The sequence below is a fragment of the Tachypleus tridentatus genome, chromosome 1 (assembly GCF_004210375.1).
Source record: "Tachypleus tridentatus isolate NWPU-2018 chromosome 1, ASM421037v1, whole genome shotgun sequence".
Taxonomy (NCBI): Eukaryota; Metazoa; Arthropoda; class Merostomata; order Xiphosura; family Limulidae; genus Tachypleus; species Tachypleus tridentatus.
The window spans coordinates 15203699-15231018 of NC_134825.1; the positions used below are offsets into that span (position 1 = coordinate 15203699).

The window sequence follows — 27320 nt, forward strand, 5'->3', positions numbered from 1 at the left end:
TCCTGGGCACAGCATTGATCAGCCATTGTGTAGTTTTGTGCGTAACAACAAACAAACAAACTCTCCCTTAAAGTATTAGCAAATGGCAGGCCAATTTTTAGTCACCTATATTGAGATAGTTGAGAACATATCATAATTATAAGGTAGTGAATTATGTTATCAAGAAGTGTAAAAATCTGTTCTCATCATATGACTGTAAATTTCTTGTTTTATGTTTGTCTTAATTGCATATGAATACCATGTGAAACCTTTAGTTATTTCATCTTTTACAGTCTGTTAGCTTATCAAAAATTCATTAATTTGTGACAGTTACTATTAATAGTAAGTGACATAGATTATATAGCAGGTTAACTCATCTAAATGTTGATTTTTATGTGCCTGTTGAAATTTATCATGAGATGTGAAGGTAAAGATTTAACTTAATGTGTTTCTTTGTGTGTTTATGTTACTGATATAACTGTCTTTAAAGTTAATCTTATAAACATTATAGGATTGTATTCATGTAGAACAATGCATTTCAACTGTAATTCACTTTTTCATGCATACAAATGTAATAGTATCTGAAAAATTAGCCAATAGGAACATTTGGCTTCAAGTTGATGAGGTATGAACAAACATGCAGACTGACTAATGCACACTGTTCTTTTAAATACATAGATTTGGGCCAACCAGCAGTTAGTTTTACAGTTTCAATACAAGTGAATCTGAGGTAGACCCTGTCAAAAAAAAATTTTATCAGGGTTGTATGTTCTACCATAATATGTAAAATTTGCCCCAGAACATGCTAACCTTTTCAGCTGTGGAAACATTTTGATAAGATGATCAAACTCATTATAAGTTGGTGAATAGTATGAAGAGAGTTGGCAGTGGTTACTGCTGGCTAATTGTCTTTTCTGATCAGAAGTTTGTATTAGGTAGAATGACAGATAGCCTTATTAACTTTGACATAAACAACATAAAATCTACCATCATGAGCTAAGAGAACTGAATGATGTATTGAAATAAGATTAGTGTTGTTGATAAAATAGTTTTTCTATCTTTCCCAATTTCATATATATCTGTATACTTTTTATGCTGTAAATATAAGAAATTAGAGCTTTACTAGCAGTAAGTTTAGAGCACCTGTGTAAGTTTACCATAAATTTTTCACTGTTTTTCTCCTGTAGGTCTGCCACACATGTATAAGTTTATCGTAAACTTTTTATACTGTTTTCCTCCTGTAGGTCTGGCATACCTGTGTGAGTTTATTGAAGATTGTGAACACACCAGTTTGGCTGTACGCATCCTTCACATGCTTGGTAAAGAGGGTCCTAGAACATCACTGCCATCAAAGTATATTCGTTTCATATACAACAGATTGGTCTTAGAAAATAGCTCAGTCAGAGCAGGTATGATACATGTAATGTTTCTGAAGAAGTGTATTAACACAAAGCTTATATTATGATCAGTGAGAATTGTAGTTTAGAGTAACGGCAAATGTTGTTAATCCAGCAAAGTATAAAATGCTACACATTATTTACCGTACTGGGTAGAATAATCAATCTCATCTAATTCTTAAGTGTATACTGTCATGTAGTTAGCTAAGACAATGAGAGCTTATTTTATGCTGCTCTTGCAACATGAATCTGAGCTGATTGTTAGCATTTCTTAGAGAAAAATAGTTTCTGGAAATGTTACCTATGTGAGGTTAATGAAATGTGGATAGTGTTATTGTTGTTGTATTGAATAGTTTCAGTTTCTTTAATTCAGCAGTTTCATGTTTTTCTTAAAATGAAAAATCTTGCATTTTCACACTGAAATGTCTTATTACTGTAAGCTAAGGGTCGTATGTTTTTACACTGAATAGTTTCTCATCTTTCTGATGGATATTCTCATATCTTTCTCTTCAGTTGCCCTATTTTTCTACACTGAATATACTTATCCTTCTATTTTACAGTCTCACATTCTTATGTTACATAGTGTCAGATCTTTCTGTTGGACAGTCGCACGTTCTACTATTAGATAGTCTCACATTCTTCTGTTGGACAGTCTCACATTCTTCTCTTGGACGGTCTCGCATCCTTCTGTTGAACGGTCTCGCATCCTTCTGTTGGACGGTCTCGCATCCTTCTGTTAGATAGTATCACATTCTTCTGTTGGATATTCTCTCTCATCCTCATGTCAGATATTTTCTAATATCCTTCTATTGGGTAGTTTGATATTCCTATATTGGAATGGTCTTATGTTGTTATTTTTCTGGGAAGTTAACCTTCACTAATTGTTCGTTATTAGATATTAATAAACAAAGTTTACTGCATTCTTGCTATATTTAAATTAGCAAAGTATTGTAAGGTTTCAAGTGATGTGACCTCTCAAGTAGCTTTCAGAAATGTTATAATGTTTTTTTTATCCAGACTGTAGTGTTATATAGTAAGAATGTTTTATTTATCTGTTAGTTGATATTTATATAATGTTTAAATATTTTAGATTTTCTAAAAATATTTTTTGCTTCAATTTAAATATGATATCAAATGATAGTGTTAGTAGTGCTATTAAAGATCAGAACACAGACAGTCGCTAGTAGTTCCAAAATTTATGGAAGTAAAGTAATTCAAAATGGTCCTAAATTTAGTTCTAGACATAGTTTAATTCTAGGATTGAATAAAATAGCCTGTTATTAATGGTTTAAATTATTATATTTCTAAACTTAAACATTTTTTGACACTTATCTGATTACTTCTTTTTGATGTCATGATATTTTTCTAACTTTGGAGTTGCCTGGTTACTGCATAGCTCACAACTCTATAATTATCTTTTGCCAGTTTCATATAAGTTTATGACAAAGTTTGCAGGTGATATATTTGCTGTAACCTAATGTTTAATTTTAATAAACAAGAATATTTATGTTTTAAAATTTAGCTTTTTATTAATATCTTTTTGGCATTAGTGTGTCAAACTTATTTTAAAAAATAGTAGACAAACAGGTAATTTTAAAATTACAAATAATATATCTAACCCTCTGTTTAAAAACAAATTCTACAGGTTTTTTCATTGCTAAATAATATGACAGGTTTTAAGATTGACACTTTAATATAGTTGAATGTTATTCACTAATCTTTTCTAGCCAGGAAAATATGGTAATGTTGGGCATAACATTCTCATAAAAAAAAAACAGCACCTTTTCCTTAAGTAAAGGCCTAATATAATAATGAGTTCAAATACCAAACATTTTCTTCGTTTTTATAATTGGCTTCTAGCGGCTGTGAGCTCTCTTGCCAAGTTTGGGGCTCATTGTGAAAATGTTCTTCCTAACATTTTGGTGCTGCTGCAGCGATCCCTATTGGATACAGATGATGAAGTTAGAGACAGGGCAACCTACTACTTGAAAGTTCTCATGCAAAAGCAAAGAGCTTTTAGCTCACAATATATTTTAAATGGTAAGTTTGGTCATTCTCTAGTCAGCTTTATTAGTGTTTAAATGATAAATTCAGTTGTTTTTAATGTACATGTTACTTGATTATTTGTAGCAGTATGTGGGAAAAAATGAAGAGATGTCTAATTTTTGATGATTATTGTTTTATTTAACAAGGTAATTGCATAAGGCCTAGTATTTTTAATAATTAATTTATGGGTGTGTTTTCTTAGTTTCTTGAATAAAAAATATTTTGTAAATTATTAAACTTTAGAAAGTACTCTATAACAATCAAAACAGTGTATACTTGAAAACACTAACACGAAAAACAGTGCAATATTATGTAACAAAACAATAAATCTGTATAACAACAGCACAATATTACATAATCAAAATAGTTAGTCTGCATAGCAAAAGTGCAATATTACACAGTCAAAACTGTAAAGCTATATAACAACAGTGCAATGTTACATAACAAAACAGTGAGTCTGATAAACAACAGTGCTGTATTACATAATCAAAACTGTAAAGCCATGTAACAGCAGTGAGATGTTACATAATAAAAGCTGTAAGGCTATACAAGGTTCTTGCTTGGATCCCACAGCGAAGGGTTCCAAACTCTCAATTGTTTTTTATTTTGGAAAAGTCCCAGTGAAATGTATAGGTAAAACTTAATAAACTCTAAGAGAAAAAGGGGACAAAGTACTTCAGTGTCAATAAAAACTTTATTTATGAATTACATTACATGTTCACCTTCATCAAGTGATAAAAATGGTATTTTTCAATGAAAACCTGTACTTATGAGAACAAAGTAATTTTCTTGATAAGATTGAAAATACTTTTCTCCATCTAGAAATTTTCAGTTACTATTTTTATAACTTCTAAAATGTACTGAATTAATATCACATGTTTTATTTTCAGGAAAGCTTTATATTTTATTCTGTGCTTTTGTTACCCTAAACCTATGTGAAGACTGTTGATTTGACTGAGCTCATAACCACCATATAAATTAGGAAATAATTATAAACTTATCGTATTTTTTTTCTTGAATGACTTCAGAGTGTAACAGAAAACTAAATAAAACTGTTTATCCTGAGTAGCTTAAAGTTTGTAATGATATATACCTACTTATATTTAAATTATATTGCACTTTGAGCCATGTCTAACTAGTATTCCTGGTAAATGTGCATCATGGTATCAAATTATTTAATGCACAAACAACTTGCAAGACTGCCTCATTAAAAATGATCATTTATTTTACCTTATCAAACCTAAAAGGTTTTTAATTTTTACATTTTAAATACTTTTATAATAATGAAGAATACACAGGATAAGTAAGAAATAAAGTATGTTGTTTTTTTTGCCATTAACTGTTCGTGATACTTTACTTTTTAATACTAATTGTACTACTACACTAGATATTTAATTAAGTAGTGTACTTTAGATCACAAAATAATAACATATAAAGAGGAAACAATATTCCATGACTATGAAAGATTTCCTGGCTTTCTAACTGTGTGACAAAAGCCATTACATATTAAGCTGAGCTTGTCAGTATGTTTATTGTGAGAATAAAGTTTGAACTGAAAGGAAAATAAGTAATCTTCTATACAGACAATATTGTAACGTGATCCATCATGTGATAGAGAAAAACCTTAGCTTTCTATTAGTTATAAATTATTTAGTATTGAATATTAGAGATAACTATTGCAAGCTCTAATGAGAGCATTATAATGAATAATTTACGTAAGACTTTTTTAAACATTTTTTTTATAAAATTAAGAACTTAAATGATACTAAACTTTGATTTATTATCTATGTTCTTATACCATTTATTCATATACATTGATAATGGGGAATTCTATTAAAATTATGAATGTAACTCTGTGAAAGGCTGTGAAATGAGAACTTTAAACTACCTGAGGTCAAAATGTTAATCATGTGGTACTTTCATGTGACATTATTTTTGTGCAATTTATTGTCATTGATGAAATATGTTAGAAATTAGTTGTGGGTAGTTTGTGCAAACTGTATATTATTTAGTTTATTGTGGTACAAAGGAAAACTGTGATTGTTAAAGGAAATTGTCTGTTTTTTTGCATATTATTAATCTTTGTTTGTTGGTACATTATCTAATTAAATAAAAATTATTTAATGCACTACTACCATTAGTATATGAAAAGTACAATTAACTGTCATTGTCTTCAAGAAAAAAGAATAAGCAGGTTAGAACTGTATTTCTTGTTTTTCTTCTTTGTACTTCATTTATTATTATAAAAGTAACTAAAATGTAAAAGTAGTGATTTCTGGGTTTGTTGAGGCTAGATTAGATGAATAGTAATATTAAAAAATATTTTACAAGTAACACTTGTGAGCACTTTAGATTAGTCTTATGTAATTCAGTAGCGTAATGTGAGTTCCATGTTCCTCGAGTTATTTACAGTGTATATTGGCATGAATATTAGTTAGACACAGTTTAAAAGACAAAAAAATGTAATTATAAATAGATGTGTACTGTTACAAGTTTAAATCTGCTTAGAATAAAAGAATGTTGTTTCACATTACATTTGAAATCATTCTATTGGGTTGAGGAATAATTCGTGAGCGTTTTTTCAAGTTAAAAAAATATATTCATAAATGAAACGCTTTCGCAAAATATTTCATGTCATTTGGTAGATAATTTTTTGCTCTAATAGATGGTGTGTTTGATTTTCATATGTCTTTAATTGTTGCTTTCATTTTCAGCTCATTAAATGGAATGTCAAGTGGACAAAATCAAGCATTTTCTACACCATCTGCTTTTCGCATTTAATTTCTTGCAATTTCGTTTAAAACAATGCATACTATATACCTAGGTATTACATGAAATAAAGTATCATAATAAATGTTTTGGGTGTAATGTGTTCATGCATTGAAGTATTGTATAGTCTTGCATGTAATGCTTGAATGAAATTATTTAAAAACGCTCACGAATTATTCCTCAACCTAATAGAAAGAAAAGGAGTGTAATTTACTTTCATTTCATTGACCAACCTTCTATAAACTTAGGATAAAGTAACAGATAAAATATAAACTACTACTGAAAGCAAACATTTGAAAAGTATTTAGGTTTTAGAGATAACACAAATAAAATTTGGAAGTTTTGAAATGACAAAAAGTATTTTTAATCTTAACATGAAAATTTCTTTGCTTATATAATATTCAGAACAAACACACAGTATATTAATAGAGAAATCTTTATTTTAGTTTATTAGAAAATACTCCACCAACAACATAGTTTGTTGTATGTGAAAGACTTTTAATGTTAGCTTAAAGGATGCCAAATTTTGTGAAGATATACATGCTATATCAAAAGTAAGTAGTATACTGAAAAGACTATACAAGCACAAAAAGTTTACATGGTTAATCAAATTCACCAATCCTGTGTGGAGGGAGAGGGTTAACTAGAACAAAATATGTTGCATGATCAAAACTGTAAAACCATGTAACGACAAAATACTGGATGATCAAATTGTATTGTTCTAACAACATTGTACTGTACATGATCAGAACTGTAAGACCATGTAACAGTAGTGCAAAACTACATGATCAAAACTGTAAGACCATGTAACAGTAGTGCAAAACTACATGATCAAAACTGTAAGACCATGTAACAGTCATGCAAAACTACTTGCTCAAAACTGTAAGTCCATATAACCACAGTGTATTATTACTTTATCACAACTGTGAGACCACATAACACTGCAATAATAAATCAGAACCATAAGACTACATAAAAACAGCTCAGTGCTATATGATCAAAAGTGTAAGATCATCTAAAGACAAAATGCTGCATGATCGAACTGCAAAACTGTAAGAACATTACCACACTATATTATCAGAACTGAAAGACAATGTGACAACAGTGCAATATTACATGATCACAACCTAAATACCACATAAAGACAGTGTAATATTACATGGTCAGAATGCACCAGAATTTTGTTACAGTGTCATCTGATTCTGAATTTGACATTAATAGAAATAATAATAGGGTTTTTTTTTAAACTTGAAATGTCTAGTGAACCACAACTTTTCGCACAAGGAGAATTTTTTTGTTTCGTAAAGATCTGGGTTGTCCAAAGGATTCTTTATAGGTTTTGGGGTCCAGACTGGTGCAGAAATCATAAGAAAGAGTTTATGCCATATTTTTTTTGCAAGAAGATTCACTGGTTTATTGTGAAAATATTACTGAATTAATACCAATGCTAAGAGCTGCTGTCAGTGAAGCAAATTAGTGGAGATTGTTCATTGATTTCTCTAAAAGAAGTCTAAAAGATGTTCTTCATTGTGGTGACATATATGCATCTGTTGCTATTCCTCATTCGGATCACTGGAAAAAAATGTGCTAATATATCAAACTTCTCAATAAGGTCCAAATACAAAGAACATGAATGATTACTTTGTGAAGAATTAAAAGTTTTGCATATGTTGTTGGATCGACAAACTGGTTATGCAGAGTTTCCATGTTTTTCTTATTTGTTTTTTGTGTGATTGGGATAACAGAACACAAAATCAATACTAGATAAAGAAGTAATGATCACATAGAGTTAGTCTGATACTAGGATCTAAAAACATTGAACATGAAAGTTGAGATGACACAGTGAAATTCCTCTTACCTCCACTTCACATAAAACTGGGTTTAATGAAGCAATTTATAAAGACCTTAAACAGAGATGACTGTTTCAAGTATGTGTGTGGACAAATCTTGGCTCTTTCAGAAGTGAAAATTAAAGAAGGGATTTTTATTGGGCCACAGTTTAGGAAATTGACTTTGGATTGCTTTTAAGATGTTATTTTTCGGAAACAACTAGAACCCAAATTATGATAAATTGCTCAGTAAATTCAAAGAGTTGGTTGTGATATAACATTGAAAGCTGATTTTTATATTCACATATTGACTATTTCCCTGAAAATCTCTGTGCTGTCAGAGAAGAACAGGAGTGATGATTTTGTGAAGACATTGGAGAAATGAAAAGGAGTTATTAGGGATGGTGGAACACCAACACAGATGGCTGATTACTGGTGGTCATTGAAACGAGATGTTCTAGACACAGTACAACACATCATTTTCAAACTAAACAATGTTGAGTTTGCAACAAAAATCAGGATAAATGAAGGTGGATATTCATTTGGCATCAATGTTCTTCCATTTTCTTCAGTTTGTTTGTATTTTAGGTGACACATTTAATAATAAAAAATGTTCATTGTGACAAAAAAAATAATAATTTGATTTAAGTAAGTCTTTTTTTTTCTTTTCAACTTGTAAAAAAATCATTACATGATAGAAAAATAATGAATAGTAGTTTGAAAATTCCACTATTAAAACTAAAATAACTTTGAAATTTAAATATCTAGGCCTGTGTATTAATTTTGACAGCTTTAACAAATTATTCACAGTTCCAAGATTAAACATGGTTTGAATTTCAAGGCCTGAAGTTTAATACAGTTACTCAGCCATGATATTGTTAACATATTGTTATTTAGTTGCAAAATCAAAGTTTTAATTTATAGATTTAGTAAAGTCAAGTTTTGGTCAGTGTTATAAGATTTTTAATTTTAAGCTTAGGTTGTTGAAACTGAACTATTATGCCTCATAATATACTAATGTTCTGAAAAACACCCAACCCAGACAGTTTAGTTGTATAACTAGTTTGACACAGCAAGTTAGAATTAAGATATTGTATAAACAGGTGCAGTATAATATCAAATAAAGAAATGATCTAAACAGCTATATTTTTTGCATTCATATACAGGTTTACAGGTGTCTCTAGTGGGCTTAGAAAAAGCTCTTCATCACTACACATTAGAACCATCAGAAGCACCATTTGATATCAAGACAGTACCTCTCTCTACTCAGTTTATCAGTGAAGAAAAGAAATCAGGTACAGTAATAAGTATGATTGATGTTCCACCATTTAAACAATGGAGAATTAAGTCTTATGGGATTTTTTTCCTTTTTTTTAAATAGTATTGTTTCATACATTTTTAGATCTATATAAGTTTCTGTTTGTTCCTACTTGTATGTGTATGTATGTTTTCTTATAGGAAAGCCAAATTGAGCTATGTGTTGAGTCCACTGGGGGGAAATTGTATTGTTTTATGTATTTTTAGATCTATATAAGTTTCTGTTTATTCCTACTAGTACGTGTATGTATGTTTTCTTATAGGAAAGCCAAATTGGGCTATGTGTTGAGTCCACTGGGGGGAAATTGTATTGTTTTATGTATTTTTAGATCTATATAAGTTTCTGTTTATTCCTACTTGTATGCGTGTATGTTTTCGTATAGGAAAGCTACATCGGGCTATCTGCTGAGTCCACTGAGGAGAAGTGAATTCCTGATTTTAGCATTGTAAATCCTACTTTGTGTGTTTTCTTACAGCAGAGCCATTTTGGGCTATGTGCTGTGTTCACTGAGGGGAATGAAACCCCTGATTTTAGTAAGTTCAGAACTTACTGCTGTCCCACTGGGGGACTATTCTTTCTTATATTTGGAAGATAATATTTTTTGTGGCCTATTTTGGTGACACTGAGTTATTTTTACTCACCCTGGATTTATGCTGTGTGTAGTTTTCAGGTTGTTATAAATGGTGTCACTTTTAATTAACCTTTATGAACTAAGTTTTAAAGGAAGAACTTTTTCACTATCTTGTATTGTCATAAAATTAGGTCAGTGTCTTTAAATGAAGAAATATTGTTATTAATGTTGTCTCTAAACTCTAAGTGTGAAGAAAACAATTATGTAACAGTAAGTCATTGAGATGCCTGAAACATTGAAAATGTGTCAACAGACCAAAGTTTAGCTTGTTGAGCTTGAGCCAAGCAAAATGTATAATGGTGTTAAGGTTTAATACAGGACTGTTTATGTCTAATGGTGTTAAGGTTTAATACAGGACTGTTTATGTATAATGGTGTTAAGGTTTAATACAGGACTGTTTATGTATAATGGTGTTAAGGTTTAATACAGGACTGTTTATGTATAATGGTGTTAAGGTTTAATGCAGGACTGTTTATGTATAATGGTGTTAAGGTTTAATACAGGACTGTTTATGTGTAATGGTGTTAAGGTTTAATACAGGACTGTTTATGTGTAATGGTGTTAAGGTTTAATACAGGACTGTTTATGTATAATGGTGTTAAGGTTTAATACAGGACTGTTTATGTATAATGGTTTAAGGTTTAATACAGGACTGTTTATGTATAATGGTGTTAAGGTTTAATACAGGACTGTTTATGTGTAATGGTGTTAAGGTTTAATACAGGACTGTTTATGTGTAATGGTGTTAAGGTTTAATACAGGACTGTTTATGTATATTGGTGTTAAGGTTTAATGCAGGACTGTTTATGTATAATGGTGTTAAGGTTTAATACAGGACTGTTTATGTATAATGGTGTTAAGGTTTAATACAGGACTGTTTATGTATAATGGTGTTAAGGTTTAATACAGTACTGTTTATGTATAATGGTGTTAAGGTTTAATGCAGGACTGTTTATGTATAATGGTGTTAAGGTTTAATACAGGACTGTTTATGTGTAATGGTGTTAAGGTTTAATACAGGACTGTTTATGTGTAATGGCGTTAAGGTTTAATACAGGACTGTTTATGTGTAATGGTGTTAAGGTTTAATACAGGACTGTTTATGTGTAATGGTGTTAAGGTTTAATACAGGACTGTTTATGTGTAATGGTGTTAAGGTTTAATACAGGACTGTTTATGTGTAATGGTGTTAAGGTTTAATACAGGACTGTTTATGTATAATGGTGTTAAGGTTTAATACAGGACTATTTATGTATAATGGTGTTAAGGTTTAATACAGGACTGTTTATGTATAATGGTGTTAAGGTTTAATACAGGACTGTTTATGTGTAATGGTGTTAAGGCTTAATACAGGACTGTTTATGTATAATGGTGTTAAGGTTCAATACAGGACTGTTTATGTATAATGGTGTTAAGGTTTAATACAGGACTGTTTATGTATAATGGTGTTAAGGTTTAATACAGGACTGTTTATGTATAATGGTGTTAAGGTTTAATACAGGACTGTTTATTAATTTTTAACTTGTATATTGTAAAGTGTTTTAAAGCATAAAAAATGAGTTGTATCTTAAAGAGAGACATGGTGCATATCGTAAGTAAACATACAGGCATACACTAACGGAGTGATGGAAGTTTTTATTTATATGCAATTTTTTTATTGGCTTGTAAGTGAAAGAAGTTTAGTAATTTCTTTGTAACACTTTTCTCAGTTTACACATCAGCAGTGTGGTTGAGCAATGTTTGACAAATTTTAATATTAAGCAGCAAAATAAAAAAGTGTGGGTATGTGAGCAAGGATTCAGCCTGTTGTTATTAACAGCTACAGTAAGTTAATATATTAGGTTTTGCTTTCCAATTTGATAAGGGTGAAGATACAAAAACCTGGTTAAAATAACTGTAAAGGAAAAATAATTATATGGTCAGTTGGCTAACCTACATTCATCTGGTTCTGGTGAAAATCATCTTGTCAAAGGTTTAAAAATTGAAGATTGCAGTAATTTGACCCATTTGTTTGTTTTTTATTGTGCAGTAGCTGAATTTATTTTAATGTGAGTGATTTTAATCTAGATATTATTGAAGTTGGGAGGACAAAAGGAAAATTAGCTGAGTCACGACAAGATATCTTTGCAGGTAATAAAAGTGTTTATAATATGGTCAGGTTTTAAACTTTCTGAATATTTTGTGCAATTTTTACAGAAGTAGTCTAATTTTGGTTATTGTTACATAACCAAGTTGTTTTTATATATATTTTTAATAATGTAACTCCTATAACATTTTATTAACTTTAACACACTATATTATTGCTACATTTTGGTTGCTAATTTGCTGCAGTCTTCAGGTGTTTAGATTTAGTTCATGGATTTTAGGAACCCAAGGTTAGTGTTTTGTTTACTAACAACCATTTAAAATGTTTTCAGTACTGTTATCAGCCATTGTTAACTTTAAGATTTGGTATCCTTAACAAAGTAAATATGAAGTACTTTATGAACTTTTTTTACACCTATGATTCTTAACATTGTATTTAGTGTATATATTATTTTCTGGTATATAATGCAACCATCTGGTGCAGCATTATTATTCTTGGATTCTCACTTGGACTAGTCTTATTGTTTTGTTAATATTCTCAGTCCATTGTTCACATGGAAAGCATCAGATTAGATTTTTCTTATCTCTTAACATCCAACGTGAGGAAGAAATCCAAACATATCTAAGGTAACTTAAGAACCTTATATCAGAAAATCTTGTTACTTTACTCTGTCCAACAGGCTTCCATCATAGTATTTTATACCATTTTCCTAAAATTCATAAACCACATAACATCTTATGACCCATACTTTCTGTCTGTGGCACATTTAGCTACAAACTTGCTTAAAATATTTTGTTTTACTGAATCTTGAAGGGCTTTCCATGTGCTACTTGGAATCTAAAGTGTTGTGGGTTTCGAAAACTGTCTTGTTTTTTTTGTATTAAATTTGCAGCAAAGAAGGAAAAAAAAAAGGTAATTATATCATAAGAACACTAATGAAAAATAGCGATCCATTAAAAAGTAGTATTTTGAATATTAATCTAAACCAAAATGGTTAAGTAACAAAGAGAAATTACAGTCACCTAATCTCACTTGAATGTTTACCTACAGTACACCTAGACAATCTATAGAAAGTGGAAGACTAGGTTAGATTTTAAAAGCCATAAAATTTAAGTTTCCAACTGGTAACCCTAACTCCTTTCAAGATACATCTGTGTGGGGAAGAAGAAAAAAAGTCATTTTTAAAATTCCTTGTTAATGTGACAAAGTAGTTAGAATAAGAAATAGAAAGAATGTCATATAAGTATGCAACACTGACAACTCAGTAGTTGTGTTACATGTCAGAGAAGAAAGCATTAAATGTGAGATCAGTATGTCCATTGTCATACTTGAAGAAATATGAATAGCTTTCCACTTACATCAAGTTAAGAATTAAAGTGAAGTTAGTAGAAAATGATGATAAAAAAAAAACAAGTTAGAGCCAGAGTTAACTGTATTAGACAGACACAGCCAAGTCCACTAAGAGTACCACTTCTGCTTCTTGTCCTGATTATCCACATGAATAGTCTTTCTTACATTTACACACCTGAAGATGGCAATAAACTGGCAGCTGAAACATTTACGATAATGTTTGTTTAGTTAGAAATTATTGATAAAAAAATTATCAACTGACGTATTAGTAATGTTTCTTGAACGATAGTTTTATCATTAATCATGATCTTGTGTTAGTTTTAATGTTAACCATGTTTTTGTGATTGCTAGTAATGTTAGCTAGGTTCCTGTGAGTGCTAGCTTTAATGTTAGATTCTTGTGAGTGTTAATTTTAATGTTAGATTCTTTTGAGTGCTATTTTATCTTGAATTTAAAGATGGAGTCTTAACTTCAGATCATTCTCAGCCTAAATCAGTAAAAATAAGAAAGGGAAATTTCTGAGCTTTGACATTCTGTAATATAACTTACAGTAATGCTATCTGAAAATGAGTTGTCTTACAGGATAGGGAAGTAGGACACACTCACAATAATCAAAACCTGAGGACAAAGTTTTGAATTACTTCCTAACTGACTAGAGATTTGGGAATTTTTTTTATAATCTCTTATGATGTTATTGTTCCTGATACTGTTTTTGTTAAGTTGATTTATAAGCTATAGAAATATTCTATTATAAAACATAAGAATCTGTAGGTTTAGTATTCAAGCAGTACATCAGAAAGCAGTAGTTATTGAAAACAAACCATAATTATCAGAATTAAAAGGATCATTCTCCACCAGCATTTTATAAATTAGTGTGGTATCATGTGGTAATTATACAGCCATTTTGAAAGACAAGGGCTTTATTCAAAGGTAAGTGTTTGTAAGTTGTACTGTGTTTATACAGTTTGTGCATAAAGTTTGTACTTCAGTTGATAGAATAACATACCAGAAGTAACATTGGTGGTTATTAAAACTGACTGGAGATACAAAATAGAACATTTTGATCTATAATAATAAAAAAAAGAAAGTCTAAGATGAAAGGATGCTTCTTCATTTGTTTTTTTTAAACAATTACTTCACTACAAAAGTTTGAAAATTCAGCATGATACCAATATTGTATCAAAATATATGAATTCTTTTCACATATTATTTAGAAAGTTTGTAACAGTCTTACTAAAATTCAAAAGAATGTTTTACTGTGAGAGCGTAAAAACAACATGATGGTACTTTTTAACAATGTTTTTGTGAATTTCTTTTCTTTAGAACAACTGGCTTCAGTAGCAGAATTGGCTGCAGTTGGTCTTGGTCCTCTGTTTAAATCCTCACAGCCAGTGGAACTGACAGAATCTGAAACAGAATATGTAGTACATTGTATTAAACACACATTTCCTAATCATATAGTTCTTCAGGTAAACTTAGAAATATGTAGTCTGAACGTGATAGATATTTTTTAAACTTAATAATATTTATTTACACTCAAGTTACATTTACCTTTTCTACCTCAGCCCCATTGTTTATAAACAGACCACATTAAAACATTAAACGAAGTATAAGTTCTTTACTTGTGTGAGAAAACAAGTCTCATTCATACCAGGCAGGATAAACGTAATTATTACTATTATGTCTCCATCGTTTGTACATTTCCATTGGATTTATATTTCATAGAATGTCTGGGAAAATGAAAGAAAATTTTAAAGTAATATTAGTGTGCTATTGAAAGTAATTTCAAGGAATGGCTATACATTCAATTAGAAGCAATGCCAGCTAGTGTCTTTGTAACATCAGTGACAAGGTGCATGCACTATCCATTGTGCTACGTGTGTTTGTCACTAAGTTATTAATATTTATAGAATTATAATATTCTTGCTAGGAAACAACTGACATTTGAGTAACAAGGATGTATCTTTAATTCCATAATTCATCATGTACTGTTTTACATGATATCATGATGGCTGAAAATGATTACGACATTGCAAATTAACAAGGCTAATTTAAATTACAAACAATCTTGTTTATCTTCAAGTTTTATCTAAACTTCCAAAACAAAATTTGACAATTGCCAGGGAACTCTTGAAAAAAACCCTGTAAAAACACTTGAAGATTGTTTTAAATTGAAAGTATTCTTAATTTGAATGATATAATTATTTGAACCTTGATGTAAAACAGTACATATTGATAAATACACAATTTTTGTTTTGCCTGAAACACTTGTTCCCCTTCAGTAAGTTTTCTATAGATTCACAGCTAACAGTTTTAGGTGAATTAAACTTACAGACAATTTGAAGCTCTTTGTTAGAAATGAAACACTGTTCATCTCACTTTCACATGACAATGACTTATCATTTCATTTCTGTATTCCTTCACTTTCATATGACGATAACTTATTAGTTTATCATATTATTTCCTCACTTTCACGTGACAATGACTTATCACTTTGTCACAGTATTCCCTCATTTTCACAAGATGACTTATTAGTCAATCACAGTGTTTTCTTTAATTTTTTCTGATAATGGGTTATCAATTGGCCACAATATTCCTGTACTTACATATGATTAACACTTCTTACATGCTTGGTCAAATCGGCCAAGTTTATGAATTCATTGTAACCTTTATAGTTTCCATATTAAAATTCTAATACATTCTGTGTATCTTCACCAAATTTTGTAATATTTGGTAAGTATTAAGTCTTGTAGACAAAAAAAAAACAACAACAGAACATTTAATGAAGTATTTTCACTAAAAATTTCAGTGTGTTGGATGCTCAAAGTACAAAATAATTTTCATGTTAAAATTAAAAAATACTTCTCTTCATCTGAAAATTATATTTAATTAGCATAATATTAAACCTCCTAAATAACTTTCAAACTTTTCTTTTCAGTGAAACTTTATATTTTATCTGTTAATTTATCTACTCTGTATGAGGTTGGTCAAATTGACCAACCTTGTAATCACCATAAAAGTCTATGAAATAAATTTTCCCTTTTCTCTTTCTAGAATGACATCAAATTGTAGTGTGACACTACTTTTGTTTACCCTTAATAACATAATTCTTGTAGCAGTACACATTTGATTCTACAAAATTTTATTATTTTATTGCTTTCTAAACTAAGTCTGACTAATAAACCTACCACATAAGTTGTATGTCACTTGGCAAAAGTTTATTTCTCATTGCCCTATTGATTTTAGCAAAACATTGTGAAAGTAAGGATGTGACAAGTGGGATTCGATTTTTTATTTTATGGTTTACTAACCAAATAAGATTAAAGGGTTTAAAAATTATGCTTTGCCTCAGGAATAAAAATACTATAACTGGTAATTCACATTATATACTTTTCGAAGAGATGGTAAATAAATTTGAGGGGAGGAGAGGCCTAGAGAACAAATGTGACAAGTAACATATTTGGGTGAAATTTAGGATTTTTTCAATATTTGTTTATAAAATTAATAGCTTAAAACTTGTATAAAAAATCAAACTTTAATATTATATATTTGATTAAATTTTCAGTGTAACTAAAATCTCATGACCTACATAGAAAAGGATGTTTGTATTGAAAAGAGTTCAAGTTATCAAAATATTTCATTTGTTTCACTTGTTAATGGTCAGTCTAATATCTTTGCTACATTTAGGCTCAAATATAATTCCTGTAATGCCATTTTCATTAGTTTGTTAAACCACTTTTTAGTGATTTAAATATCACTTCTTTTTGTTATATCACTAACGTGTCTAATGATTTTTGTAGTTTTACTTCTTATCATACTACCAACAGTTCTCTGCTTCTGATGACTTGCATTGTTGTCATACTTATTTTTCCTTTTATAAGCAGTTCTGTGTTTCTGGTGATTTAACTAAGATAAAAGATAATTGAAACATCTACTGAAGGGAAACTATTCCTCTATTTTATTCAATGTTGGAGGCAGACAGTCTTCATCAGGCAGTAAAGACTGTGTTACAATGGAATTAGGCTCAGATTTAACTGGCTGTCCTTATACATATAATATCACAAACAGTTCCTTGCTTCTAATGGCTTAAGTAGTATTTTTCTACTTGCTATATCACTCTGTAAATATAAATGATTCCCTGCTTATGATAATTTATATAAATGCCAATATCTGCTATAATGCCAATACAAAGTCCTAGCTTCTAATTATGTGTACAGCAGCCCTTCTACTTTGCATACCTCTGACAGGCTTCTGTTTTTATTTGTTATTCTCTCAAAGAAAGATTTATAAGTATATCTAGAAATTGTTTAGTAAGTTATAGCACTATTATCATTTCTCTGGAAGTGTTTGAAATCTAATGATGTAGCTATATGATATCAGGACTAGAATGAATTTTATTTGTGAACACAATACATAAAGAATGGGAAGTAATTTTTTTTTAAATTATGATATATTTCTAGTTTAACTGTATTAATACACTGAATGATCAAATCCTCGAGAATGTCCAAGTTGAAGTGGAGCCTTCAGAAGGGTTTGAGTTGGTCTGTAATGTACCTTGCTCCAAACTTCCATACAATGTAACAGGTACAACCTATACATGCCTCAGGTTACCAGATGATGCAATAATGGGTAAGTGACTTGAGATTGGCAGCATAAGTGTTATGTTAGGATCTATTCTGGAGTTTGTATCTCTCTTAGTGTCTGATGAACAGCACATATTCTTGTATCTTGATAAATGACCTACGAATATCTTAAATTTGGAACAAATTTTCAAAATTGTGATATACTTGTTTCCTTGTGAAATGTTTAAAATGAAGATTGTAGGAAAAATTAAGTCTAAAAATATCTATTACTGGGACAATGTTTAAATATGTTTCTTAAAAAAGACATGATTTATTATGTTTTAGAAGGATGATAGGTTCTCAGCAAGTGTAATATTTCAACGTTCTTAGGTCATCTTCATGTTAACAAATACCCATACCAGCTGTCTTGAGAATACATTTTTACAACAAGTGGGTTTTTAATCATCATGAAATTTAGACATACATAAGTAACAAAGTCAGTACATTCCATTGGTAGGTAGTGAAGTCTAGACATACATAAGTAACATACATCAGTAACAAATTAGATACATTCCTCTGGTACGTAGTAAAGTCTAAACATACATAAGTAGGAATGTTGGTAGGTACATTCCATACCTACATTCCACTGGTAGGTAGTGAAGTCTAGACATACATAAGTAACATACATCAGTAACAAATTAGATACATTCCTCTGGTACGTAGTAAAGTCTAAACATACATAAGTAGGAATGTTGGTACATTCCATTGGTAGGTAGTGAAGTCTAGACATACATAAGTAACATACATCAGTAACAAATTAGATACATTCCTCTGGTACGTAGTAAAGTCTAAACATACATAAGTAGGAATGTTGGTACATTCCACTGGTAAGTGTTGAGGATACCTTTTTATATGTAAATTTCACTATCTACCAGTGGAATGTACCTATATTGTTACTTGTGTATGACTAGGCTTCACTACCTACCAGTGGAATTTACCTACATTGTTATCAATGCATTTTAAACTTCATAATTTACAAGAGTGGTGTAACTGGATTTTTAACTGTACATTAATTTTGTATTGTACAATATTTGTTCATGTTTATCTCTTATATAGGACAGTATTTTAGTTTTCTAAAATGTTGTCTTTGAACAGTAGAGGTTTCCATATACACTTAATATCACTACCTGTGGGATGTGGTTGTGTTACTGTTAGTGTATATTCATAATTTGTATACCTTATTCTTGGGAAAGTAGAGTAAAAACTTTGGTTTTGTAAATTAATACTTGCAAGTGCAATATACACATATTTCTGTTAAAGATTTCTATTTTGATGTACTGTAAAATCTAGGTGTAACTATTGTTTATGGGAATTTTCCTAGTGTTAACCGTTATAATGATTTGGTGTATTGTGACTATAAAGATGAGAATAATTGTTAATAGCTATATCATTATTCTTATATAGCAATAACTGTTTCATTTTGTTGTATCTGTTTTACAGTTGCAGGTACTTTTAGCAATACCTTGAAGTATCTCGTGAAGGACTGTGATCCAAACATTGGGGAGGCAGATGAAGAAGGCTATGAAGATGAATATATTGTAGGATTTAGTTTTCCTCTTTAGGATTCATTTAGCTTCTGCTGGTTTTCTCTTTACTTTAGCCATTTCTTTCTTTTATTTCAAGATTTTTTCTTTGTGTCTGAATAAGGTTCTTAATGTTAAGTTTGTTTTAATTTGCCATGTCTTCTTCATTGCTAAAGATGGTTTTAGGATATGTCACATGCAGAAATATTCAGAATTATTTAAAATTCACATGAACTTGTTGTTATTAATTAGGTCTTATGATCTGTAAAAGTGAGTTAAGTTTGATGATTGCTGAGAAAAGTAAAAATTGAAACTTGTTGTTGATCACTTTTCTCTTTCCAAGTTATTAACAAAAGTCCACTGCTTTTTTTTTTTTCATTTAAATGGCATTATTATGGTGCAAATGTCATTTTACAACCTGTGAATGCTCTGGGTATTATAATAATTCATCACAAATTATCTTGAAAAGTAAACACCCAATGTATAGAAAATGCCCACAATATAATCAGGGCGAGTACAACAGCTTATCTGTTGAGAGAAGTCTAGCAAGAAAGAAGAATATACAGGCAAGCAATATGTAAAGATATTTGTGCAGGAGATAAGTGAAGTGGTGTTTTTTCTTCTGGTGATGACAAAGAGGAAAGTGAAGGTAACATGAGATTGATGTTAACAAGGAGGATGGAGGTTGCAGTTGAATTATTTCTGTGAGCATAGGTACCTAACATTGAATCGTTTCTGATGGTGTAACTCAGTGGATGACAAAATATTGAAGAAACCTCTTGTTGTTCAAGGTACTGAACAGAAGAAAGGATAGAAATGAAAAAGATCCACGAGCAGCGAAGACTGTGTTATGTTGTTCGACTTTCCACCAAAATGGCAAGATAACCACATCATGACAGAAAAATGTATTGTAGGACAAGAGATTGCAAACTGCCATTAAGAAAATATCAAAATGTTTGATCAGAGTGCTCAAAATTCATCTAATAAATTGCATGCTCTCACTGTGTGGGAACACTTGCTGATAAAATGTAATTATATATCATCTTTCAAGTGTGCAGGAAATTCAGCAAGAAACTAGACAACTTTTTAGTTTTGTAAGAGAAAGGTACTGATGTAAAATCGGTAGTTTCTGGGGATAAAGTATGTAAAGACATGGATTCCAAATCAAAAGATGTGATTGCTGCAGCACAAAAATGAAATCCAACTATGAAATGTAAAGTCAAATTTGGTATTTTCATATATGGCAATTTTGATTTTTTGCTACCTACAGTATCCCAAGTCGATGCAGCTGATTTATACGTGAGGGTTAGTGAGCTGATAAGAATATTTTATTCTACTTTGATGTTTGAACCTTTGAAAAACTTCCAAGCTATGACGTTTATGTTTTGAAATTCAAGGTAGTTATTTAAGTTGAAAGAACTGTACTCATTGGAAGTTTGTATCTACTATATTTAATGTTTGCTCTAAAGTTAAAATTCTGTCCGATATTGAATATCTGAGTAAATATGTTTGTAAGAAAACATTTAAAAACTACTACAGCTTGAAGACCTAGAAGTCACTGTGACAGACCACGTACAGAAAACAGTGAAGCCTAACTTTGCAGCTGCATGGGAAGAACTTGGTCCTGATAATGAACTGGAAGACACCTTTGCTTTGACATCTATGAAAACTATGGAAGGTAAGCTTACCAATCAATGCATGTAATTTCACTTACTGAGCTGTGTCAGTTTTTCATGTTTGAAACATTTCAATGAAGACACTTCACTGTTTCAACACTCACCTCTACTTTTATCTGATTTTTCTTGTAAAACAAGCCAATACACACTGTCGTCCTCATTGAGAGTTGTGCAAAGCTAGCTATTACACACCTTTTTTCATTGAGAGTTGTGCAAGTCTAGCCACTAGACACTGCTGTCCTCATTAATAGTTGTACAGATCTGGTCACTGCACACTACTGTCCTCATTGATAGTTGTACAGGTTTAGCCACTACACAATACTATCCTCATTGATAGTTGTACATATCTAGTCACTACACACTAATGTCCTCATTAATAGTTGTACAGATCTAGTCACTACACACTACTCTCCTCATTAATAGTTGTACATATCTAGTCACTACACACTACTCTCCTCATTAATAGTTGTACAGATCTAGTCACTACACACTACTCTCCTCATTAATAGTTGTACAGATCTAGTCACTACACACTACTATTCTCATTAATAGTTGTACAGATCTGGTCACTACACACTACTCTCCTCATTAATAGTTGTACAGATCTAGTCACTACACATTACTGTCCTCATTAATAGTTGTACAGATCTGGTCACTACACATTACTGTCCTCATTAATAGTTGTACAGATCTGGTCACTACACATTACTGTCCTCATTAATAGTTGTACAGATCTAGTCACTACACACTACTCTCCTCATTAATAGTTGTACAGATCTAGTCACTACACACTACTCTCCTCATTAATAGTTGTACAGATCTGGTCACTACACATTACTGTCCTCATTAATAGTTGTACAGATCTGGTCACTACACATTACTGTCCTCATTAATAGTTGTACAGATCTGGTCACTACACATTACTGTCCTCATTAATAGTTGTACAGATCTGGTCACTACACACTACTGTCCTCATTAATAGTTGTACAGATCTGGTCACTACACACTACTGTCCTCATTAATAGTTGTACAGATCTGGTCACTACACACTACTCTCCTCATTAATAGTTGTACAGATCTAGTCACTACACACTACTCTCCTCATTAATAGTTGTACAGATCTGGTCACTACACACTACTCTCCTCATTAATAGTTGTACAGATCTGGTCACTACACACTACTATCCTCATTAATAGTTGTACAGATCTGGTCACTACACACTACTCTCCTCATTAATAGTTGTACAGATCTAGTCACTACACACTACTCTCCTCATTAATAGTTGTACAGATCTGGTCACTACACATTACTGTCCTCATTAATAGTTGTACAGATCTGGTCACTACACATTACTGTCCTCATTAATAGTTGTACAGATCTGGTCACTACACATTACTGTCCTCATTAATAGTTGTACAGATCTGGTCACTACACACTACTGTCCTCATTAATAGTTGTACAGATCTGGTCACTACACACTACTGTCCTCATTAATAGTTGTACAGATCTAGTCACTACACACTACTGTCCTCATTAATAGTTGTTCAGATCTAGTCACTACACACTACTCTCCTCATTAATAGTTGTACAGATCTGGTCACTACACACTACTGTCCTCATTAATAGTTGTACAGATCTAGTCACTACACACTACTGTCCTCATTGACTTGAGTCTGTCTTGTAAAATAAAAGCATTAAATTGTTAAGGTGTGATATTACGATTAACAAAGCTGGTATTTTAGGTTGGTTTATCTAGAAACTTAAACAAGTAATATAAGATTATACTTGGTAGCAGTGTGTGTATAATTGATTAGCTGTTCTTATGAGAATGAAACACATAGAAAATTGCATTTCTCAGCAGTATCTTGTCTGGACTTTAAACACTGTTTTGTTCTTGTTTTCATAAATAATAAGAAGTTTACTAGAAATGAATTCTATTCAGTTTCCCATTGAACTGGATCTGGTTCATATTTGAAGTTATAGATCAAATGTAAGGACTTGGCAGGAAACTTGTCTTTATTAATTTGGATTTATGAACTTTTTCTGAACATGATTCAAGTCTGCTTGATCTGTATAATGTTGATACCCTCTTGAAAGCTACTTACGACTTGATTGATATGACTTTCTCTGTTAACAAAATATTGAACCTAACAAAACCAGTTAACTGAGTTTGTTTTGTTGTTTACCATATCCACATCAGTACACTCTACTCTCACTATTTTTTTTTATCTTTATGACTTTCTTACAAGATGTGTTAAGCTATATTTTATACAATTTCCCACCATTTGTATACAACTTTTTTTGAAGGACATCTTGAAGGAGTATTTAGTTATCATGTTTGCATACAACACATTATTGTACCTTTTTTATTACATTTTGTTAACATGAAAGAAATGTACTTTAGTGATGTTTACCTAAGAGATCGTGGTTTCATTAACTGGTAATGATTGGAGGATAAGTAGTTATTACTTGAAGTTATTCTTAAAAAGACACCAGTTTAATGTAATTAAGTTTTTGGTATATTTACCTGAAAGTTTTCAGTTCAGATTATTGTAATTAGGAGAGGTAAGAAACCAGTATTATTCAGTATCTGTGATGATTCATTCTGCAAGCTTCTTTTAAATTATTTAGAGAGTATAAAGAATATTATCCAGTTTGTGGGAATGCAGCCATGTGAGCAGTCAGACAAAGCCCCAGAAGGAAAGAATGCTCATACTTTGTTCTTAGCAGGTGTTTATCGTGGAGGTCATGATGTCCTAGTTCGAGCTAAGCTAGCTCTTGGAAGCAGTTCCGAAGGTGTTACTATGAATCTTGCTGTTCGTAGCATGGACCCAAATGTTAGTGAGGTGATAGCTTCAGCAATTGGTTAGCATGTCATGTAGTTCTATAAAACTATAACGTGATCAGTTTCTAATCGCCAATTAAAGGAACCATGTAAAGCACCTGTAAAGGGTTATACTGTGATCTTTTACGTGTATTGTACTACAATGTGTATCTTTTGAATATTACTATTTTGATGGTATTATAATTTTAATAACTCAATTCATCAAACATCAGTACATGCTAATCTACTGAAGTTTGTCTCGGTCCCGTGAAGTTAATTATTGACAATTCTTCGTAATACTCATTTTTATGTGGATTCAACAGAGAACATAACAAGGAAAAATATTTCTGTTTAAGAAAAACTGATTTTGTAAGGAAACTGAAACCAAATAATCTTGTTTTGACGTACAACCAAATTAAATGCAGCAACAATGATGATAATTATATATAGGATGGTTTCAGAATAGAGTTTTAGTAGGTTAACTTCTATAAGTGTTAGGAGAGATTAAGAACAGGGAACATATTTCACTTAATAGATATTTGTTAAATAATTCTGTAAAAATAAAAATGAGAAGTAGTTTTACTGATAAGTTGACGTTGTTCATAAACTTGTGTTAAAGTTTTTTTCAAGTTCTTAAATATTAATAAAGAAATTGGCTGATATTTTTGTTTTTTTAGCATAGTGAAAAGGCTCACGTTTTGTACAAGATATCTGCGTTTTTTTCATTAGTAAGCATGATTATCATCTTATATTAGACACTTGGTGTTTGTTGGTAAAAGATTGAAGATTTATTTAGATTTTAGTTTCAGAACCAATCCACAGGAAGTTGCATCATGAACAACTGTGAACTACAGCTATGTCTGTGAAATTAAAGAAGAAAGGTAGTTATTTGGCCACTAAACTTAAACTATATCTAAAATTAAAACAGGGAAATAATTGTTGTGCGTGAAACGTTTTCTTTTCCATCGTTAAAGTAAATTTTGATATAACACATGATTATTTCACACAATGTAGATTTAAAGATTAACTACAACTTTTGTTACTTGATGTTTGGCTTTAATAAATTCTCAAAGAATAAACATACCTTGTAATCTGCAGCAATCTCTTATCTTGTTCCTTTGAAACAGGGCATTATTTGATGAATTGTGTGTGTTTGTTTTTTTTATCAGGGGCAATGACAGAAAGAACTAAACAACATATTTGAATTTGAACTTGTAAAATTAATATTTGATTTGTCGTATTAGATACCAAGGAAATATTTATATTTCAGACTCCAACTCATCCAAGAAATAAGGATGGTTTTACTTAAAATGTAAAATATGCAAAAAAATTTCTACTTTTCCAGAAAAACTACTTAATAATGCCAGATCTTCATCATTGTTCTTTAATATATCTATCTGAGTGTGGTTTGTTTAGAATTTACTGTGTCACCACCAAGTGTAATACCAACAATGCTAATAGAATGTTCAGTTTTATCACATGAAAATGTAAGTATTAAATAGGTGTAGAAGAAAGTAAGGACAGAGCCTTTCACAAAAAACTTGATTGACTTTGGAAAACATCTAATATTTTGTTTTCTAGTTATCCATTTATATCAAATTTATGTTAATAAATTCTTAACTATGAATATTTTGTAATTATGTGTATTGTTTTAGAAACTGATGGTATTCTATTTTCAGTTTGATAAACAAAGAACTAGTCTACTAAACTAGTTATAATGGGTGTTTGTTGAGTATGAATGCTACCCATGGCGACTATGTTGTGATATATAAAGCTGCCTTCAGTTTTTAATATTAACTCCTAAGTTTCTGTTTTTTAAAGCACTCTGTTTAGTCCATGTTGTTTTGAATCATTCCAGTATAATGTTTTTACTGAGTTATAAAATATGGAATATTCTATAAAATATACTATTTGTTTCCTGCTTTATTAAGCCTGACTGAATAAAATAATTTTTTCTTTGTGTATGTTCTGGATTTTCACTAGTCACACCCCAATGTCATTATGTTTAATAAACTTGTGAAACAGTATTGTCTATGTTTTAACCATCACAGTCAAATTTTTCAACTCTTGAAATGTTGAAAGTAATCTTACATGTGATATATAATTATTGAAACTAAAATGACACTTCATATTATAATATAAAAGCTGCTGGGGTTAAACAATAAACAGCACAAAACTTGAAGCAAATATAATACAACAGATATGATAATAAAAACTTCATGGCAGACCACAGCAACTAGTGAAACTAATGTAACATTTAATAGTATGATGATAAATACTGTTGGAATTGACGTAAAACTTCATGGCAGACCACAACAACTGGTGAAACTAATGTAACATTTAATAAAAACTGTTGGATACTTAAGGCTTCAGAAGTTGTTGTTTTTCACAATGTCACAGAATTTGTGAATTGTATGTGGAATGATATTTAAAAGCCGTTCTAATGGTTGTGTAGTTTAGTTTCATGTTAAATATGCATGTTTCAGATGAATACTTTGTTTTTGGAGGGGGAGGAGTGTTGTAAATAGGTTTAGCTTAAGTGATAGATATTAATGAGATAGAATCTATGCATACTTCATAAATTTTATGTAATTATTAGGATTTCGGATATTTTTGGTAACTGATCTTCTCAGACGTGCCAAACAACATAGATGACAACTAGAAGTACATCCTGTTGGCTAGTCTGCTGTTTCTGTCAATGAATGCATTTGTACTGCTGAAAAGAAACACTGGAAGTATTAGCTGTTTCATGGGTAACCCAAAGTGCTGCTATTGTTGTACTTTTGAACACGTATGGTTGGCCATCTGATGCAAAGATTAACTGTGAAATGCTTGAGTGCATGTACTAAACCATAATATAAATATTAACAGTAAAATGCAAATGGAATCAAGTCTGGCTTGAGAAAAAGTTGTTATTGATACTAAAAAATATTACCTAAATCACAATGAAAGGGCGACTTTATCAATAAAGTACATACATCTATGAAATCAAAGGTTATAATATATCCAAATAAATCTTTTTCTTGTTGGCCCTAGATTAAGATGTATTGAAAGCCTAGGAGCAATACTATATAGCATATTACTAGTATTGGGGATGCATCGCCCTTTAAATTTAATGGAAATCCTAGCCCTATTGGCTGGGTCTAATTTCTAAAGTTAGCCCTAAAGTCAGTTACTTTGACATAATTAGTCTAAATACACATGTCAATAACTTATCAGTGAGAGTACTGTTGTTGCAAGTACTATAACACAGGACAGAACATGTGCAT

General features: G+C 30.8%; 1 protein-coding gene across 4 annotated transcripts in view; it reads left to right on the plus strand.

Annotated features, from left to right (window-relative positions):
- The window catches only part of LOC143243115 (coatomer subunit gamma-2-like), a 60582-nt gene extending 34566 nt beyond the window's left edge, over positions 1–26016 (plus strand). For all 4 annotated transcript variants that reach the window (XM_076486919.1, XM_076486947.1, XM_076486986.1 and 1 more), the window contains 9 exons: positions 1224–1388; positions 3237–3416; positions 9187–9315; positions 12037–12099; positions 14729–14874; positions 17866–18034; positions 19468–19565; positions 21090–21228; positions 23859–26016. In XM_076486919.1, the coding sequence (XP_076343034.1) occupies positions 1224–1388; positions 3237–3416; positions 9187–9315; positions 12037–12099; positions 14729–14874; positions 17866–18034; positions 19468–19565; positions 21090–21228; positions 23859–24097 (1328 nt within the window). In that variant the 3' untranslated portion in view covers positions 24098–26016. The remainder of the gene's footprint in view (positions 1–1223; positions 1389–3236; positions 3417–9186; positions 9316–12036; positions 12100–14728; positions 14875–17865; positions 18035–19467; positions 19566–21089; positions 21229–23858) is intronic.
- The last annotated feature ends 1304 nt before the right edge of the window (positions 26017–27320 follow it).